The sequence below is a fragment of the Gopherus evgoodei genome, chromosome 5 (genome assembly GCF_007399415.2).
Source record: "Gopherus evgoodei ecotype Sinaloan lineage chromosome 5, rGopEvg1_v1.p, whole genome shotgun sequence".
Classification (NCBI taxonomy): domain Eukaryota; kingdom Metazoa; phylum Chordata; order Testudines; family Testudinidae; genus Gopherus; species Gopherus evgoodei.
This window is the reverse complement of record NC_044326.1, coordinates 113,132,403-113,148,380: the sequence shown is the minus strand read 5'-3', so window position 1 is coordinate 113,148,380 and position 15,978 is coordinate 113,132,403. Positions and strand designations below refer to the sequence as shown.

General features: G+C 43.2%; 1 protein-coding gene across 2 annotated transcripts in view; it reads left to right on the top strand.

The window, feature by feature from the left end:
* Positions 1-15,978, top strand: part of PAPSS1 (3'-phosphoadenosine 5'-phosphosulfate synthase 1) — an 84,864-nt gene that overhangs the window by 58,463 nt on the left and 10,423 nt on the right. For both annotated transcript variants that reach the window (XM_030564532.1, XM_030564533.1), the window contains exon 10: positions 4,567-4,835. In XM_030564532.1, coding sequence (XP_030420392.1) covers positions 4,567-4,835 — 269 coding nt within the window. The remainder of the gene's footprint in view (positions 1-4,566; positions 4,836-15,978) is intronic.

The following is a 15,978-nucleotide window of genomic DNA, read 5'->3' as shown; positions in this document are numbered from 1 at the left end:
TTACCATCTTCAGTTTGTTTCTCCACCCCCCTCCCATCCTCCCTCCTCGTCCCTCTTCAGGGACCCCTCTCACGAGCAACTGATCGTCCAGGAGGTTCACAAGCTCCTGCTCATTGGAGCTATAGAGGAGGTGCCAAGGGAGCTAAGGGGCAAGGGGTTTTATTCCCGGTACTTCTTAATCCCCAAGTCAAAAGCGGGCCTTCGACCCATCCTGGACCTGCGAGGACTGAACAAATTCATCAAAAAGTTCAAGTTCCGCATGGTAACCTTAGGAACCATCATTCCCTCCTTAGATCCCGGAGATTGGTACGCTGCTCTCGACATGAAGGACGCATACTTCCACATTGCGATCTTTCCCCCGCACAGGCGGTATCTTCGCTTTGTGGTAAATCAGGACCACTACCAGTTCACGGTCCTCCCCTTTGGGCTCTCCTCAGCCCCCTGGGTGTTCACCAAGTGTATGGCGGTCGTTGCCGCTGCCCTGCGCCGCCGTCGTATCCATGTCTTCCCTTACCTCGACGACTGGCTCATTCGAGGCACGTCGGAGGCGCAGGTGACCGGGCACATCACCATCATCAGGGAGCTGTTTGCGAGCATAGGTCTGACCATCAACCCAGACAAGTCCACTCTGGTGCCTACGCGGAGCATAGAATTCATAGGGGCAGTGCTGGACTCCAACCTCGCGACGGCCAGCCTCCCCCGGCACCGATTCCAAGCCATAGTGTCCATGGTCACAAGCCTGCGGGCCTTCCCGACCACATCTGCTCGAACGTGCCTCGCTCTCCTGGGGCACATGGCCGCATGCACCTTCGTCACCAGACACGCAAGACTCCGCATGCGCCCGTTGCAGACCTGGCTAGCGTCGGTCTATCAACCACGCAGGGATGCCATAGACACAATTGTAACGATTCCACCGAATGTTCTAGGCTCCCTAGGCTGGTGGACAATGCCCTCCCAAGTGTGTGCGGGCCTCCCGTTTCACGCCCCACAGCCATCAGCGTCCCTGACAACGGACGCATCATCGCTGGGCTGGGGGGCGCACCTGGGGACCCTGCGTACACAGGGCCTGTGGTCACAGAGAGAGTTGACTCTTCACATCAATGTGCGGGAGCTACGGGCCGTTCGCCTAGCATGCCAGACATTCCAACGCCATTGGCACGGTCGTTGTGTTGCGGTATTCACGGACAACACAACGGCCATGTATTACATCAACAAGCAGGGCGGGACCCGGTCCTCCCCGCTGTGTCAGGAAGCAATACGTCTGTGGGACTTTTGCATAGCCCACTCTATTCATCTAGTGGCCTCCTTTCTCCCGGGAGTGCGGAACACCCTGGCGGATCACCTGAGCAGATCCTTCCTGTCCCACGAATGGTCCATCCGTCCGGACGTCCTCTATGTCATTTTCCAGAGGTGGGGGTTTCCCCACATAGACCTGTTCGCCTCCAGATCGAACAGAAAATGCCAGGTGTTCTGCTCTCTGCAGGGCCGCTCCCTGGGCTCCCTGTCGGACGCGTTTCTCATACCGTGGACGGGTAACCTTTGCTACGCCTTCCCACCCTTCCCTCTCGTCCATCGAGTCCTGATCAAGGTCCGGAGAGACAAGGCCCGCCTCATCCTGATCGCTCCGGCGTGGCCGCGGCAGCCTTGGTACACCATGCTGCTCGATCTCTCCCTGGCAAATCCGATTGCCCTACCTCTTTGGCCGGACCTGATCACACAGGACTTCGGCAGGATGCACCATCCGGATCTACAGTCCCTCCATCTGTCTGCATGGCTCCTGGCTGGTTAAGCCAATCCGAGTTGCGCTGTTCCGATGCAGTACAACAAGTGTTGTTGGGCAGCAGGAAGCCTTCCACGCGTTCAACCTACCTAGCGAAATGGAAATGCTTCTGCTGCTGGTGCAGTCAGCACAACCACGATCCACTCGCCGTACTAGTCCCCACCATCTTGGACTACGTGTGGTCTCTCAAGCAGCACGGCTTGGCGATCTCCTCTCTACGCGTCCACCTCGCGGCTATATCCACCTTCCACCCAGGCGAGGCTGGCAAGTCCGTCTTTTCTCACCCAATGGTGTCAAGATTTATCAAGGGCCTGGAGCGGCTCTACCCCCAGGTCAGACGGCCTACCCCTACTTGGGACCTGAACCTGGTTCTAACCAGGCTCATGGCGCCCCCCTTCGAGCCCTTAGCCACATGCTCGCTGCTGTACCTATCCTGGAAGGTGGCCTTCCTAGTTGCTATTACATCGGCCCGGCGAGTCTCCGAGCTTCGGGCTCTGACCGTGGACCCTCCGTACACGGTGTTCCATAAGGACAAGGTACAGCTGCGACCGCACCCGGCGTTCCTCCCTAAGGTCGTTTCCACCTTCCATATTAACCAAGATGTCTTCCTGCCAGTCTTTTACCCAAAGCCGCATTCATCCCGAAGAGAGCAACAGCTCCACTCCTTGGATGTCCGAAGAGCTCTCGCGTTCTACATTGAGAGAACAAAACCCTTCCGGCGTTCACCACAATTGTTTGTGGCAGTAGCAGAACGCATGAGAGGCATGGCAATCTCCTCCCAGCGTATCGCATTCTGGGTCATGTCCTGCATCAGGACATGTTACGACTTGGCCAGTGTGCCAACGGGACCCCTGACCGCCCATTCTACCAGGGCTCAGGCTTCATCGGCCGCGTTTTTGGCTCATGTCCCCATACAGGAAATCTGCCGTGCGGCCACATGGTCTTCTGTGCACACCTTTGCATCACACTATGCGCTGGTACAGCAAGCTAGAGACGATGCCGCTTTTGGCGCAGCGGTTTTGCAGTCCGCAACGTCTCACTCCGACCCCACCGCCTAGGTGGTAAGGCTTGGGAATCACCTAACTGGAATGGATATGAGCAAGCACTCGAAGAAGAAAAGACAGTTACTCACCTTGTAACTGTTGTTCTTCGAGATGTGTTGCTCATATCCATTCCACACCCGCCCTCCTTCCCCATTGTCGGAGTAGCCGGCAAGAAGGAACTGAGGAGCGGGCGGGCCAGCAGGGGTATATATCAGGCGCCATGCCGGCACCACTCCAGGGGGCGACCTGCTGGCCCACCGAGTGTTGCTAGGGTAAAAAGTCTCCGACGAGCGTGCACGCGGCGCGCGTACACCTAACTGGAATGGATATGAGCAACATATCTTGAAGAACAACAGTTACAAAGGTGAGTAACCGTCTTTTATTCATTATTTCCTTATAATAAGGTGGTGATGCTACTGTGCAGTCATGCGTTATCCTCATGTCCCTCACTGATTTTCAGTGGAAGGAGAAACACTGGGTTTTTTTGGTTTGATGTATTGTTGAAATGACTTTAAGGTAATATTAACTCTAGTCTACCTGTGTCAGCTGCTTGCACTGCATAAACTCCACTATGATGATTAAAGGTGGAAGAGATGTATTAGGTTGTGTCTCATCCCTTTGTAAAAGGTAGACTACATTCCTTTTATAGTGGGGGCTGGAGGAAGGGGAGGGAAGGGGCAGGAAGCAAGGTGGGATATTAGAAGAATTTTATTGGCATCTCCGATGTTCTGAAGACTGTGTGCTTCCTAAAGTTTATGGTCTGGTTATTTTGTAGGCTAGTTCATTAAGACCTCTGTGTCCAAAGACCTTTCATGTTCTGGGATCACTGATAATGTGATGCTTGTTTGGTAGAGTTCAGCAGCAAGCTACTGGATTTGGATCACTCTGGCAGCTTTATATTCAGCAAATGCCATTGCTGTTGCGTATAGAGAAAAGTTTGTGTATTCTAGATCACATTTTCTTCTGTGGATATTATGTATTCCTAAAACAAAACCAATATCTTCAATTTCATCCAGAATCCAATAGGTAGAGCCTTGAGTAGATACAAAATTTATATCTGGGGATATCTGCGGAGATACCTGTAAATGAGCAAGACCGGCAGGGCCATGGCCAGCAACCGTGCCAGGAACTGCAGCAGCAAAAGCATCAGCAGGTCAGGCGGGAGCCAGCCCGGGCAGCTCTTCGGCATGGCTGTACAGCCCCTAGCCCTACCCACTGGGGCAAGCACCAGGTTCACCAGCAGCTGTCCCTGGTCACGCTCCCAGACGGGAAACGCAGACCACTGCATGGAAGGGACCATGGGACCAGCTAGCTTTCTGTGGACCATGATTTGAGAACCTCTTGGTAACCAGTGCAGATCATGGATCACGGCTGCAATATGCTCTTGGAGAGATTTCCCACTCAATAAGCAGACTTGTTTTTTAGTCTGTTTTTCTGAATACATTTAAGAGGGAGAAGCTCTATGTAGAGCTCATTGCAGTAGTCTGATCTGAGTGATTAATGTAACTGTATAGGCAATCCATTATTGACACAACTTGATAACCAAAACTTGGACTTATTTTTTGCCTCTGCCCTGTGAGTAAGGTGTGACTCCATGCTATTTGGCTAGTTCCAAAATGCTGATTAAAATAGATAGAGCAGTGATCACAATTTAACATTGTTGAATCTTGCAGCCCATTGCTCATGGTCTGAACTTCGCAAATAGTAACTCTAACCATTTTGGCCCTTTTTTTCTTCCCATAGATGCTGTCTTTGCATTCCAGTTGCGCAACCCAGTGCACAATGGCCATGCTCTGTTAATGCAGGATACCCATAAGCAGCTTCTAGAACGGGGCTATCGGCGTCCAGTTCTGCTCTTGCATCCACTTGGTGGATGGACAAAAGATGATGATGTTCCTCTGATGTGGCGTATGAAGCAACATGCGGCAGTACTGGAGGAAGGAATATTGAATCCAGAAACAACAGTGGTGGCCATATTTCCATCTCCCATGATGTATGCTGGACCAACGGAGGTAGATAAATTCAGAGAGTATAAAAACAATTCCAGTGTTACTCTGTAATGTTTTGTATTATTGCGCTGTGTATTATTGTGCTGTGGTTTGTATTTTTTTTTTAAACTAGCAGTTAAGCCTTTAATAATAATCTTCTCTTCCTTAGCAAACAGCACCACAAAAATCCCTTTCCTATTCAGGCAAATATCCATGTTTCTATGCAGTAATTCCTGTTTGTTTTAGAGAGTTTAAAGTGGAAGATGGGAGACAGAGCAGTGTCAAATTTTTAGATGCTGTTTCCTTTTTTACAGTTAAAAAGACATGATGATGTATTATCTCTTCACCGTTTTCTTTTTAGGTGAAGTTATGAAGTCTTTTAACATATTGAATAATTGCCAAAAAACAGGATTTTAGAGATCAGTTTTATGTCCCAATTAAAAATAGGACAGTGAGGTGGGTGGATGGGTGTTTGTCTTTGGCAAACTTAATCTAGGGAGAATTGCTTTACAGCATTACATAAAATGACTATGAAATAACTTTGGACAAGATTTTATTTAGAGGTTTGCATTCAAATTGAACCCGCTACAGGTTGTGGGATGCAGTGAAGAGAATTAAATGTTGACATTTGGGGGAGATTATTTGACTCGGGGGACATTGGTTCTATATCTCATTATGATTTTTTTTTTTTCTTCAGGCCATGGGAAGTTCAGATCCTGTCTAGGTTCACAATAACTGAAAATTAACCATCAGATGGCATTTTGATGGACTTAGTCTAGTTAACGTAGACAGGGAGTCTACATAGCAAAAATCAGCAGTCGCATTTAATGTTCAGTTACCTCTCATTGTTGGCAGGCAAGGTAGTTATGGAGACTGAACTGCCTTTTGGCCCACAGAGAAAGGGAACCCCAGATCACAGTTGTCTTGTTAGCCAGGCACTGTGGGAAGCTTGAGCTGTTGCTTGCGGTGGATGTGTTGCCACCTTTCACTAAAATTAGACTCGTGCAGTATTTTAAAAAAATTCTCCTTTTTGAAATTAACAATATTTTTGCTTTTGTCTGCTTGTTGTACTGTGTTGTGGTTTAAGAAACCAAACAACCGTAAATTAAGTTGCTTATGAATACAATGTCCCTGTTTCCATGTTTTCCAAGTGCAAATCTTGAGTGTGTAAGAGGGATTTGAACAAAACTACCCACAGCCTTCAGTCGTGATATTGAATAAAATAAGAAACATCTCCTATTTTATGCGGCATTTCCAATGACCTCAGAAAGCCGCCTGCCAGTAATGTGTTGTAACCAGTTAGGGGGAAAAAAAGAAGGAAAAAAAAAAAGACACTCTTCTTTTAATCATTTTCTGTAGGTCATTTAGAAGACATTGGTACCAGATTTTTCTTTAGTGCAAATGATTTACAGAACAACAGGCAGCTGTTAAGCCAGTATGGTTATCAACAGGATGTACATGGTTTTCCAGTCTGTAAAGATTTAATGGGCATGTTTTGTAGGCCTCAATTTAGCATTTTTGTATTTTTAAAAACCTCTTTTTATGGTGTGTTGGGTAACCAGCTAGGAAACTATATTTGCAGTCCTGACAGTTGTCTCTGAAGGAAAAGAATCAATTCCAAAAAGGGCAAATGCCATATAAAAACCTTAACTGCTTCACCCACTGGGGAACATGAGCACATGTCAAGGTAGGGCTGGCTCAGGCTTTTTTACTGCCCCAAGCAGTGAAGGGGTGCGGGGGGGGGTGGGGGGGCGGGGAGAAGCCATGGTTGGCGGCACGTTGGCGGCAGCTCAGCCGCGCCACTTCATTCCTTGGCGTCAATTTGGTGGCAGGTCCTTCACTCCAAGAGGGACTGAGGGACCTGCCGCCGAAGACCCAGACGTGCTGCCCCTTCCCATTGGCAGCTTCAAGCACCTGCTTCGTTCGCTGGTGCCTGGAGCTGGCCCTGTGCTAAGGAATACAAATACATCACACTTGGACAATAGCTGCTGATTATTTTCTTGCCTCTCATACTTACACTTTATATGATTCTAAAGCTTTTTGAAATTATTCTAATGAAACACCAGTGGTATCCTCCACCAAGTCTCATTGTGGCTGAGATTTCTTGGTTGCTGTTAGACAATATTAGCTCTTAGTATGATAGTGGAAAACAAAATTTTCCTTTAGAGATCAGGAAAAGGCCACCAGCTGTACTGGCCCATCTGCATATTGCTTGTGTAAGTGATTGGTGTGTTTGTGGGGTAAACGTGTAAAACAACAGGCATGCCTAACAGTCTTCAGATGCTTTCTTTGCACCCATAGCCCTCATCAGCAATGGAATCCGGTACGTGTGCTATCTAGCTGTGATCAAGGTGAAAATTCATACCAGTTGTACAGTGGTAATTCAGTAATTAGTTTCTGGTTCCAGTATTTGCACAGTACTTAGATACTATATGAGCTCCCCACTTAAATGTTAAATCCTATGTTTCTTGCCCTGTTAATACTTGCAGTATAATTTAATGCAGCATACAATGTCATGCATAGTAACTAACACACAGGATATTCATCTATCAATAGGATATCTGAGTATGAAGCAGCTGCAGAAGCAGGCTCTTGACTCTTAAAACTGTAAAAATGTGAATTTACATTTTTGCATGTAAATGTTTGGAGTAGGAAGATGATTATAGGTGTCTGCAGCAGTCTGTTAAACCTAACTTTTTGCTGACACAATTAATTATTTCTAAACTTGCATATTTATAATGTCACAGTAACATAACAGTCTCGCCCTATGATGGATCTTCTGTATTACTTTTTTTCTCAGTGGTTGCCTGGTATTTTTCTTTTAAGACATTTTCATTACTGTCTAACTCAGTGTGTCTATTTTATGTTATGTATGTTAGTTTATAGTTATTTTTTAAATTTTGTCTTCACATTATCAAGTGCAAAATTCTGTAAGCTACACTCTTGGAGTCTTAAAAAGTCACCTGCCCTGCAGGGAATTTTCTAACTTGCAGGGTGAATTCTACTGATTTCCTATAAAAGACACACCTTTCCTCAAGATAGGTTGAATTTTAAGGCATCAGGATTGTACACTGAACGAAAGTGTGCACATGCACAATGTGCCGTACTTGTTAAGCTGTATTTAATTTTTCCCCACATGTGCACATCAAAAAGATGTTCTGATTAAAGTGCAAAAGTTGACAAACATGAGAATATTTCCCGTTAAGGAGATAAATTGATATCCGCTGAACTTCTCTATCATTTTCAGTCAGTTACTTACTTTATATTGTACAGCTAAGCCACACACTGAAAAATTACAACCAACAATGAAACAAGAAAATTTGCTTAAGATCTGATGGTATAACTGGTTATCCTAGAAGCCACAGAACTGCTACTTGGTTACAAAAAAATCTAGTTCTGTAAGAAACAAAGATATTTAATTGATAGGTGTTACTTTGTCCTGTCAGAGATTACATCATAAAAAGACTCCAAGTGGTTTTACTCATAGCGCACTTAGATTGGGATATCAAAGGTGAGGGAATTAGGTGCTCAACTTGCAGTGAAATTCAATGGGATTTGGATGCCCAAATCCCTTAGGCTTATTTTGAATACTAGGAAAAATATCTAAAACATACATGGAATCACACGATATGTTACACTTTGGAATCTGGTATTACTTGCAATCTGCTATCCACCTATTATGTTAATAAGGATTTTCTACAGACAAAAGTTAAATGAGTTCCTCAGTTCTCTGAAAACAGTTCTGTGTTTGGCTGTAGAGGAATGTCAGTTCTGTTTAATGTGGCATAGCCTATACACAGAATTTGCTTTTTAAAGAAAAAAAATTTCTGCCTTCAATAAATAGCTTAGCTATAGGGGGAAAAATGTGGCAAAGTCGAGCTGATGGAATGAGTGAAGCACTTGTAACTATGAACTTTACAAAAAGTAATGTAGGAAAAAAAAGTTATGTCAGTTTTTAAAATGTGTGACTGTATATAAGTGCATATTAAAAACAAACCAACCCTGAAATATGTTTTAATATGTCAATGCTGCTTTAAGATTGAAATTTTAACAAAAAGTCAGGAAATGCAAAGGTAAAGTTTTGAATAAGTGTTATTTCCTCCGTTTTTAATTCAGGATATATTTCAATCTAACAAGTAATCAGAAATAGTACACAGATGCAGTATGGCTGTGTTTAAAATTGCTGTGGGAATTGTAACTTTCACATTTTCTGACTGTTAAGATTTGCAGTTTTAAGACTATTTCTCTTGATGTAGGCAAAGTAATTGTAGTAAAGTTATATTCTTTTAAGTTCCTGAATCTTTCTCTTGACAACATTGTCTGCCTGAATATATTGCTAACAGAAATAGCAGTGACTTTGGAAATAGATAAAGGTACAGTATTTCTCGTGTATGTGACATGGGGAATACCCATCTTCTAAGACTCTAAGGAATAGACTTTTAAAAGAGCTCAGCATGCAATAGCTCCTGTTTAAACACCTAAACAAAGTGGACAGATTTTTCATTTGTGCTCAGCATCTGTTGAGACTAATGGGAGCTGCTGGGTACTGGACACTCTTGAAAATCTTGCTACTTCATTGAGGTACCTAAATAGGTGCTGAGCTCATAGAACAAATAGCCCCAATTTTGAGTGGGCACTTCACCACTTCAGAAATGGTGTCCCTACATCTTCTGGATCTTTATAAGAACGGCCATAATGGGTCAGACCAATGGTCCATCTAGTCCAGTATTCTGTCTTCTGACAGTGGCCAATGCCAGCTGCCCCAGAGGGAATGAACCAAACAGGTAATCATCAAGTGATCCATTCCCTGTCGCTCATTCCCAGCTTCTGGCAAACCAAGACTAAGCTGCCCATTGTGGCTAATAGCCATTAATGGATGTATCTTCCATGAATTTATCTAGTTCCTTTTTGAACCTCTTATAGTCTTTGGCCTTCACAACATCCTCTGGCAAAGGATTTGTAGAGTTCCAGAGGTTGACTGTGCGTTATGTTAAGAAAGACTTCCTTTTGTTTGTTTTAAACCTGCTGCCTATTTAATTTCATTTGGTGACCTCTAGTTCTTGTGTTTTTGAGAAGTAGTAAACAACACTTCCTTATCTATTTTCTCTACACCAGTCATGATTTTATAGACCTCAATCATATTCTACCTTAGTTGTCACTTTTCCAAGCTGAAACGTCCCAGTCTTATTAATCTCTCCTCTTATGAAAGCCATTCCTTACCCCTAATAATTTTTGTTGCCCTTTTCTGAACGTTTTCCAATTCCAGTATAGGCAACTTGCATGCCAAAAGGAAAAACTTCATTTCCTGTGTTTGTCAGTTTGGGTCTTCTGTATATCTTGAAGTAGTTCTTGGTGAGAACTGCTCTTTCCCACAGGAATAGCTGTATGGGATCAGACCCAAGGTCTATCTAGTTCAGTATCCTATCTCCATCAGTGGATGGTGCCAGAAAGCTGCAAGCAACTGCTTGATAGGTTGACATGGGGTAATCTGGCCCCATGAAAGTCTCTCATCCTAATAGCTAATCTGTCTTTAGCTCTGGAAAGTTGAGATTTCATCTTCTTTCTGCTGCAGAGCTACTCTCCTCCTTCATCACTAATGGGTAATGTTACCTATGGAATTTGGATGTGGACCAGTGTTACTGCTGGAGTCTCCAGGACGAAGCTTTGCCCTTCAGTTCAGGCCACCAGATCTTCTGCATCTAGTGGTATAACAAAATAGTGGTTTAGTTTCTCTTGACCATTTTGTCTTAACTTTAAGTTGTATTTGTTTTTGTGCAGTAGTGACTTTATTTCAACTTCTGTGATATGGCACCTGGCCCCCCTTCCTTTCCTCTAACCTCCCCTCACCCCAAACACAGCAGAACAGCCTTGCAACCACTGAGCCAAGTCCAAGATGTGCTGTAGGCAGCTTTTTGGAACCCTTAGGGGGCGAGCAGCCCTGCTACCATAAATCATAAACCCTCACTTTGCTAGGGTACAGGTTTAGGAAGGCAAATTGTGCCCAGCAGCTGTAAAGCACCCATCCTCACCCTGCCAGGACATGGGGCTTTGACTCAGACAGGTGTGTGGGCAGGGTTGAGGCTCGAATATGGGAGGCTGAACCAGGAGCATGAGAATTTTCATGAAGAAAGCCCCTCAGCAGGCTGTGAGGAGCTAAGTTGTGAACTCCAGAGACAGCCTTTCAAAAAAACAATAGCAGAACTCCCTTCATAATGCAATAATTCATACTGTTAATGAGCAGGTGGGGTTTAAACCCTTTGTCTGACTTCCCATCCTGAGGGATGTGTTTGCTGGGGCTTTTTTCCTCCCAGACACACTTTCACAGCGCTGGAAAGGATTCATACCTATCAGATATTCAAAATCAAAACTTTTAAAAATCTGATGCAGAGAATTATTCACCCAGAGGTCAAAATAGACATTGCTATGGACATAATTTTACCATTGTGATAAAGATCTGCAAAGATCCAAAACTTCATGCTATCAGTTACTTCCTGGCAGTGGTCATCCATAGCCAGTTGTCTCCAACAGCTAGGATTGCTGGTGCCATGTATCAGCTTCATCCCCAGGAATTTTTTTTGAGGACATGGAACAACTCACTGGATGGAGTGGAAAATCAAGTGTCATTCTCAGATCATATCTGAATGTCCCTTTGTGGGAGGATAAATACAAACAATATGCTGACAGGCAATCCAGTTTTTCCTTTAGACTTATTGCAGAAGCAAGCCTTGTAGGTAGGACAGCATAGTTGAAAAACAAACTTCCAGAATCTTAGAGTACACATCCTTTTAGTTCACATTGACAACTGTGTCAGTGGTGTGTCTGAACAAAAGCATACAGCCACAGCCACACGGGTTCAGACAGTGGTCTGTCAAGTCCACTGTCACATCTGTGATCATGGCCAGTAGCATTTACTTCAGAGAAGTGTATAAGAAACCATTTAGTGGGCAGTTATGGGGCTCACAGGGGAGGTTTCCTTTCTCTTTTTGTTAGAGGTTGGTTTGCTTATGATTGAAGCATGAGAGTAGTTGGTAGCGATCGATCCCCGAATGTATTCCCCGTCAACTCCGGAACTCCATCAGGGCAAGAGGCAGAATCAGAGTTGACGGGGGAACCACAGCCATCCATCCCGTGTCGTGAGGATGGGAGGTAAGTCAATCTAAGATACGTCAACTTCAGCTACACTATTCTCGTAGCTGAAGTTGTGTATCTTAGATCGATTTCCCCCCCTCAGTGTAGACCAGGCCTTACAAAACCAAGGAGTAATCAGAGGTCAAAGCCTCTCTGTGTCAATGGAAGTAGTGTTCTGGAAAGAGAAGAATCTGCTGTTTTTCATGATAGTTCACGTAAAAGGTGCAGACTAAAGGAAGTGGGAAAACTGAAGTTCTCCTCCTCCACTAGCCCGAAAGGTATTTCAGACTTGATAGACAGTTACCTCTATTGCACTTTTAGAAAACTCCAGATCTTTTGAAACAAGAATTCCTTCATTTGAAGCTGGTTGACCTACAGCTAACAGCCTAGTCATGGGAAGAGAAGTGAAGTTCAATAGAGATTCTCCATTAGTTTCATCAGTATTTTGGGGGTATCCAGATAAAATGTAACAAGGAAATTTTATTTATTGATTGGATGGAATCACGTTTAGAGGAAACAGAAAGTGATCTGGGATAGGGATTCTCTCTTTATTTGTATACTTCCCAACATGGTGGGGCCCTTCTATTATTGTAGCATCTAGAGACAAATAATCATAAAGTTTGGGGGATCCTGGCTACGCTCGAGTTTCTCCAAGCCGGTTGCTATGGTGCTTGGTTGTAGGAATCCAATCTAAGTGCGTAACAGCCCTAATGGCATTCTTTATGCAGACACATCAGAGAATCTGAGTATCATCAGAATGACAGATTAGACAAGCCTGTGGCTGGCCTTTTCAGGTGCCATTACCTCCAAAAGGCAGGGTTTGGAATTAGTTGTTTTATCCATAGAAGAACCACACTGTCGTTGTAAGGAAAAGATTATTCTTACAGCTCCAGGATCTCTTAGACCCAAAACAAATTCTTCTTTCCACAGTTAATGGGAAATAATTCTCACAACATCTTGTTACACTCCTTAGCACCTCTTTGTTCATCCTAGAGCTGTAAAGATATATTTCAAGCATATGAAGTACACATGCCAGTTGTACCACTTTTATTTCATTCTATCCAAAATGGCACAGCCTAGGTCTTCAAAGTTGCTGCAGGCAAGATGTTGGACCAGTTGGAATGCTAGGCATCCGAAAAACTATTTATGAAGAAAGATTCACAGCTCCCGCAGTGTTCCTAGTGGCCTTGCAGGAAGCCTCATCTGAGGAAGATTTGCAAAGTAGGTTTCCATTCCTCTGCAGCTGTATCTACTCGTAGGAGATGCTGCTGGGTTGGTTCCCAAATAATTCCTTTAAATTACAAATCTCTTGCAGTATATGGGGGAATGTCTGTTTCTGCCTGTAATTCTATTACAGTAATTAAAACTCTGCTTATCCTTTCACTCAGTGGTTCTGTGGTACACTACTTCCTATTAGTGATGAAAGAGGAGAAAAACTGTTTGACAGAATGAGAAATTTGTGACCTGGTAATTCTCTTTGTTAGCAGATTCTCTCCTTATTCAACCTACCCTGGTGGTCTGGTAAATGACTAGAATGCAATTTGTAACAAATTGGAATTTTTCTCTAAAGAAGACTTGAACACTTAATTGCTTTAAGGTTATTATATATAAATCAAGTTGTTATTTTAATGCTAATCCATTGCTGGAGGATTTTTACAGTTTTGGAAGAACTCTTCTGGTGGCCTGACTGCTGCAAGGTGGGGTTAGTGCTGGAGCCTACAGCAACATTAGATTGCCTCCAAATTTCTTAGGTAAATGGTATTAACCCAGTAGTGATGCATGAGGAGAGAAGCTGTTAACTGAAAATTATCAGGTAAGAAATCGCTCATTCCAGTATAACTTTGTTTATGACCTAAAAGTCATTCATCAGAAGTTAACGTTTTTCTATTTAATTGCTCAGTTCTTGTAATTTGCTGACTTATTCTACTGTGAAAACTCCTTATGATAAAAGAAAAGGACAGTGGGGAATATGCAGTCCTTTGGCACTCTGCCTTCCAGCAGTCTTTTTAGTCTCTTGCCATCTTGCAGAACTTGCTAATTGATCAAACTGTCTTCAAGATGCCAGATGCCTCCTGATCTACTACGGCCACCCAGTGCAGTTTGAAAGGCCAGGGAAACGCAGATGGAGAGTTGTTTTTAGTTTGACTTCAGTTTGGCTGAAGTAAAACTGCTGAAAGTGGATAAATGCTTATTTCATAGTACTGATTAACCCATAGTAATGCTTGCAATTAAAATGTTTATATATGTAATTTTTTTATTGCTCTGATGGGTTTTTTGGCAGCGAATTACTGGGCTGCATGTCTTTTAGAGGAGGAATGTATTTCTTTTTAAAATGGAAATGTGGAGCCAGATCACATTTCATTGATGGAAAGACTTCCTTTGTATTAAAATGTCATTATACTATAGGCCAATAAATTATCCCAAAATAAAACAAGTTCAGAGAAACTACTAAGTGTTCCCAAAAAGGATAACAAAAAAATTAGATTGCTAAATTTTTCTTCCCAACTGTGTTAAACACAAACGAACAACCCTTTTCTCCACCTCAGCCCCCCCCGCCCCCAAAATAATAATAATAATATAATCTATTAGGATTTTCAGGTGGGATTTTCAAAAGTGCCTAAGGACCCAATTTCCAAAGATGTTTATGTGCTGGGAGATGCAGATAAGCAAGTAGTGGGATTTTCAAAAACATCCGAGCAGGTTTTCTGAGTGAGAGAGGCTTTTGGGAGCTTTGAATTTAGCAGTGATATGCAGAGGTGTTGATAGCAGGGAGCCCAGAATCTCATTAGAGGTGCTCATAGCCACCTCCACTGTTGCTTGGTTCGCTGAGAGACAAAGCAGGAGTGCCCAGGGTGCAGAGTGCTTGAGCCATCTGTGCACTACGAGTTCCCTACTTCCATGCAAAACAGCAATGTTTACCCCAACTGTGTGGTTAGAAATAGCCTCCTTCTTACTGGTTGGAGTGTTGAACTGATATATTGACGTAGATGGCTAATGTGTGAATCTTGTAGATTTTAATTAATGGTTTATGTTTCAGTGTGTTATATTGGGTGATTTGTTAACGAAGGGAGTTTTTTAAAGTAACAATAGGTTGCAGTGTATTAATCTGGGAAATTATTGTTTGTCTGTGTTACGTAAGTGACGTGGTGTTTTATACGTAACTATTTTTCCAGTAATTGGCGTTTATGATTGGAGATAAATGTTGCACATTTTGTGCTAAGATGAAGAGGAAAGACATGTATTATGGTGGGTGTAGCTGGATGAGGTAATATACGTATGGCAAAACTATGGTGGATGGGTGGGCATTGAGTTAGGGATTTCTTGTGGTGGCTTTTTATTTCCTTTTTTTTTCTTTATTGTTGTATTGGTGATATATGCAGTTGAGCAACCTTACCTGCTTTTTAACAGTTTGTTGGGACATTATATGTTCAGCTCATGGACCATTTTTTTTTTCCTTTTTAGTACAAAATAAGAAGCATAGTTAATTGAACACTGGTGCATTTTTAAATATGCATTTCGAAATTTTGCTGATGAAAAGCAACGTTGTGAGAGAATGCATAATCCTTGTAGGGAAATGCATTTTAGTCCATCAGATAAACTATTAAATTTTGGGGGGAGTGTTGAGGATTACTCCTAGAAATTGTAATATTATGGAATGGAGAAATAGTGTGTGCTTGGGCCTAAACTATTAATGTAGTTTATTTTAGTATTTTATTACCCTCAAGAATACTCCAGGATATGTGCTCCCTCTTGTCTCAGATCAGTGTTCCAAACACTATGCTAAATTACTGTATTTTAAATGTGTAAAAGACCCAAGCAATCTTAGATGTCCTTGGATTGCCTGGAGACGAAGCACCGCTAATGAGCAATACATATAAAAATGATGCAGATAACTGATTTAATTTTAGGCTAGGTCTAGATGAAGACTTGTATTTACATGTTTAAATATTTGAGAAAAAACTTGTGTGTATTTAGATTAGAATGTGAAAGTCATTTCTGTATTATCAATCGAGGCTACCTGCCTATGGTCATCCACTGT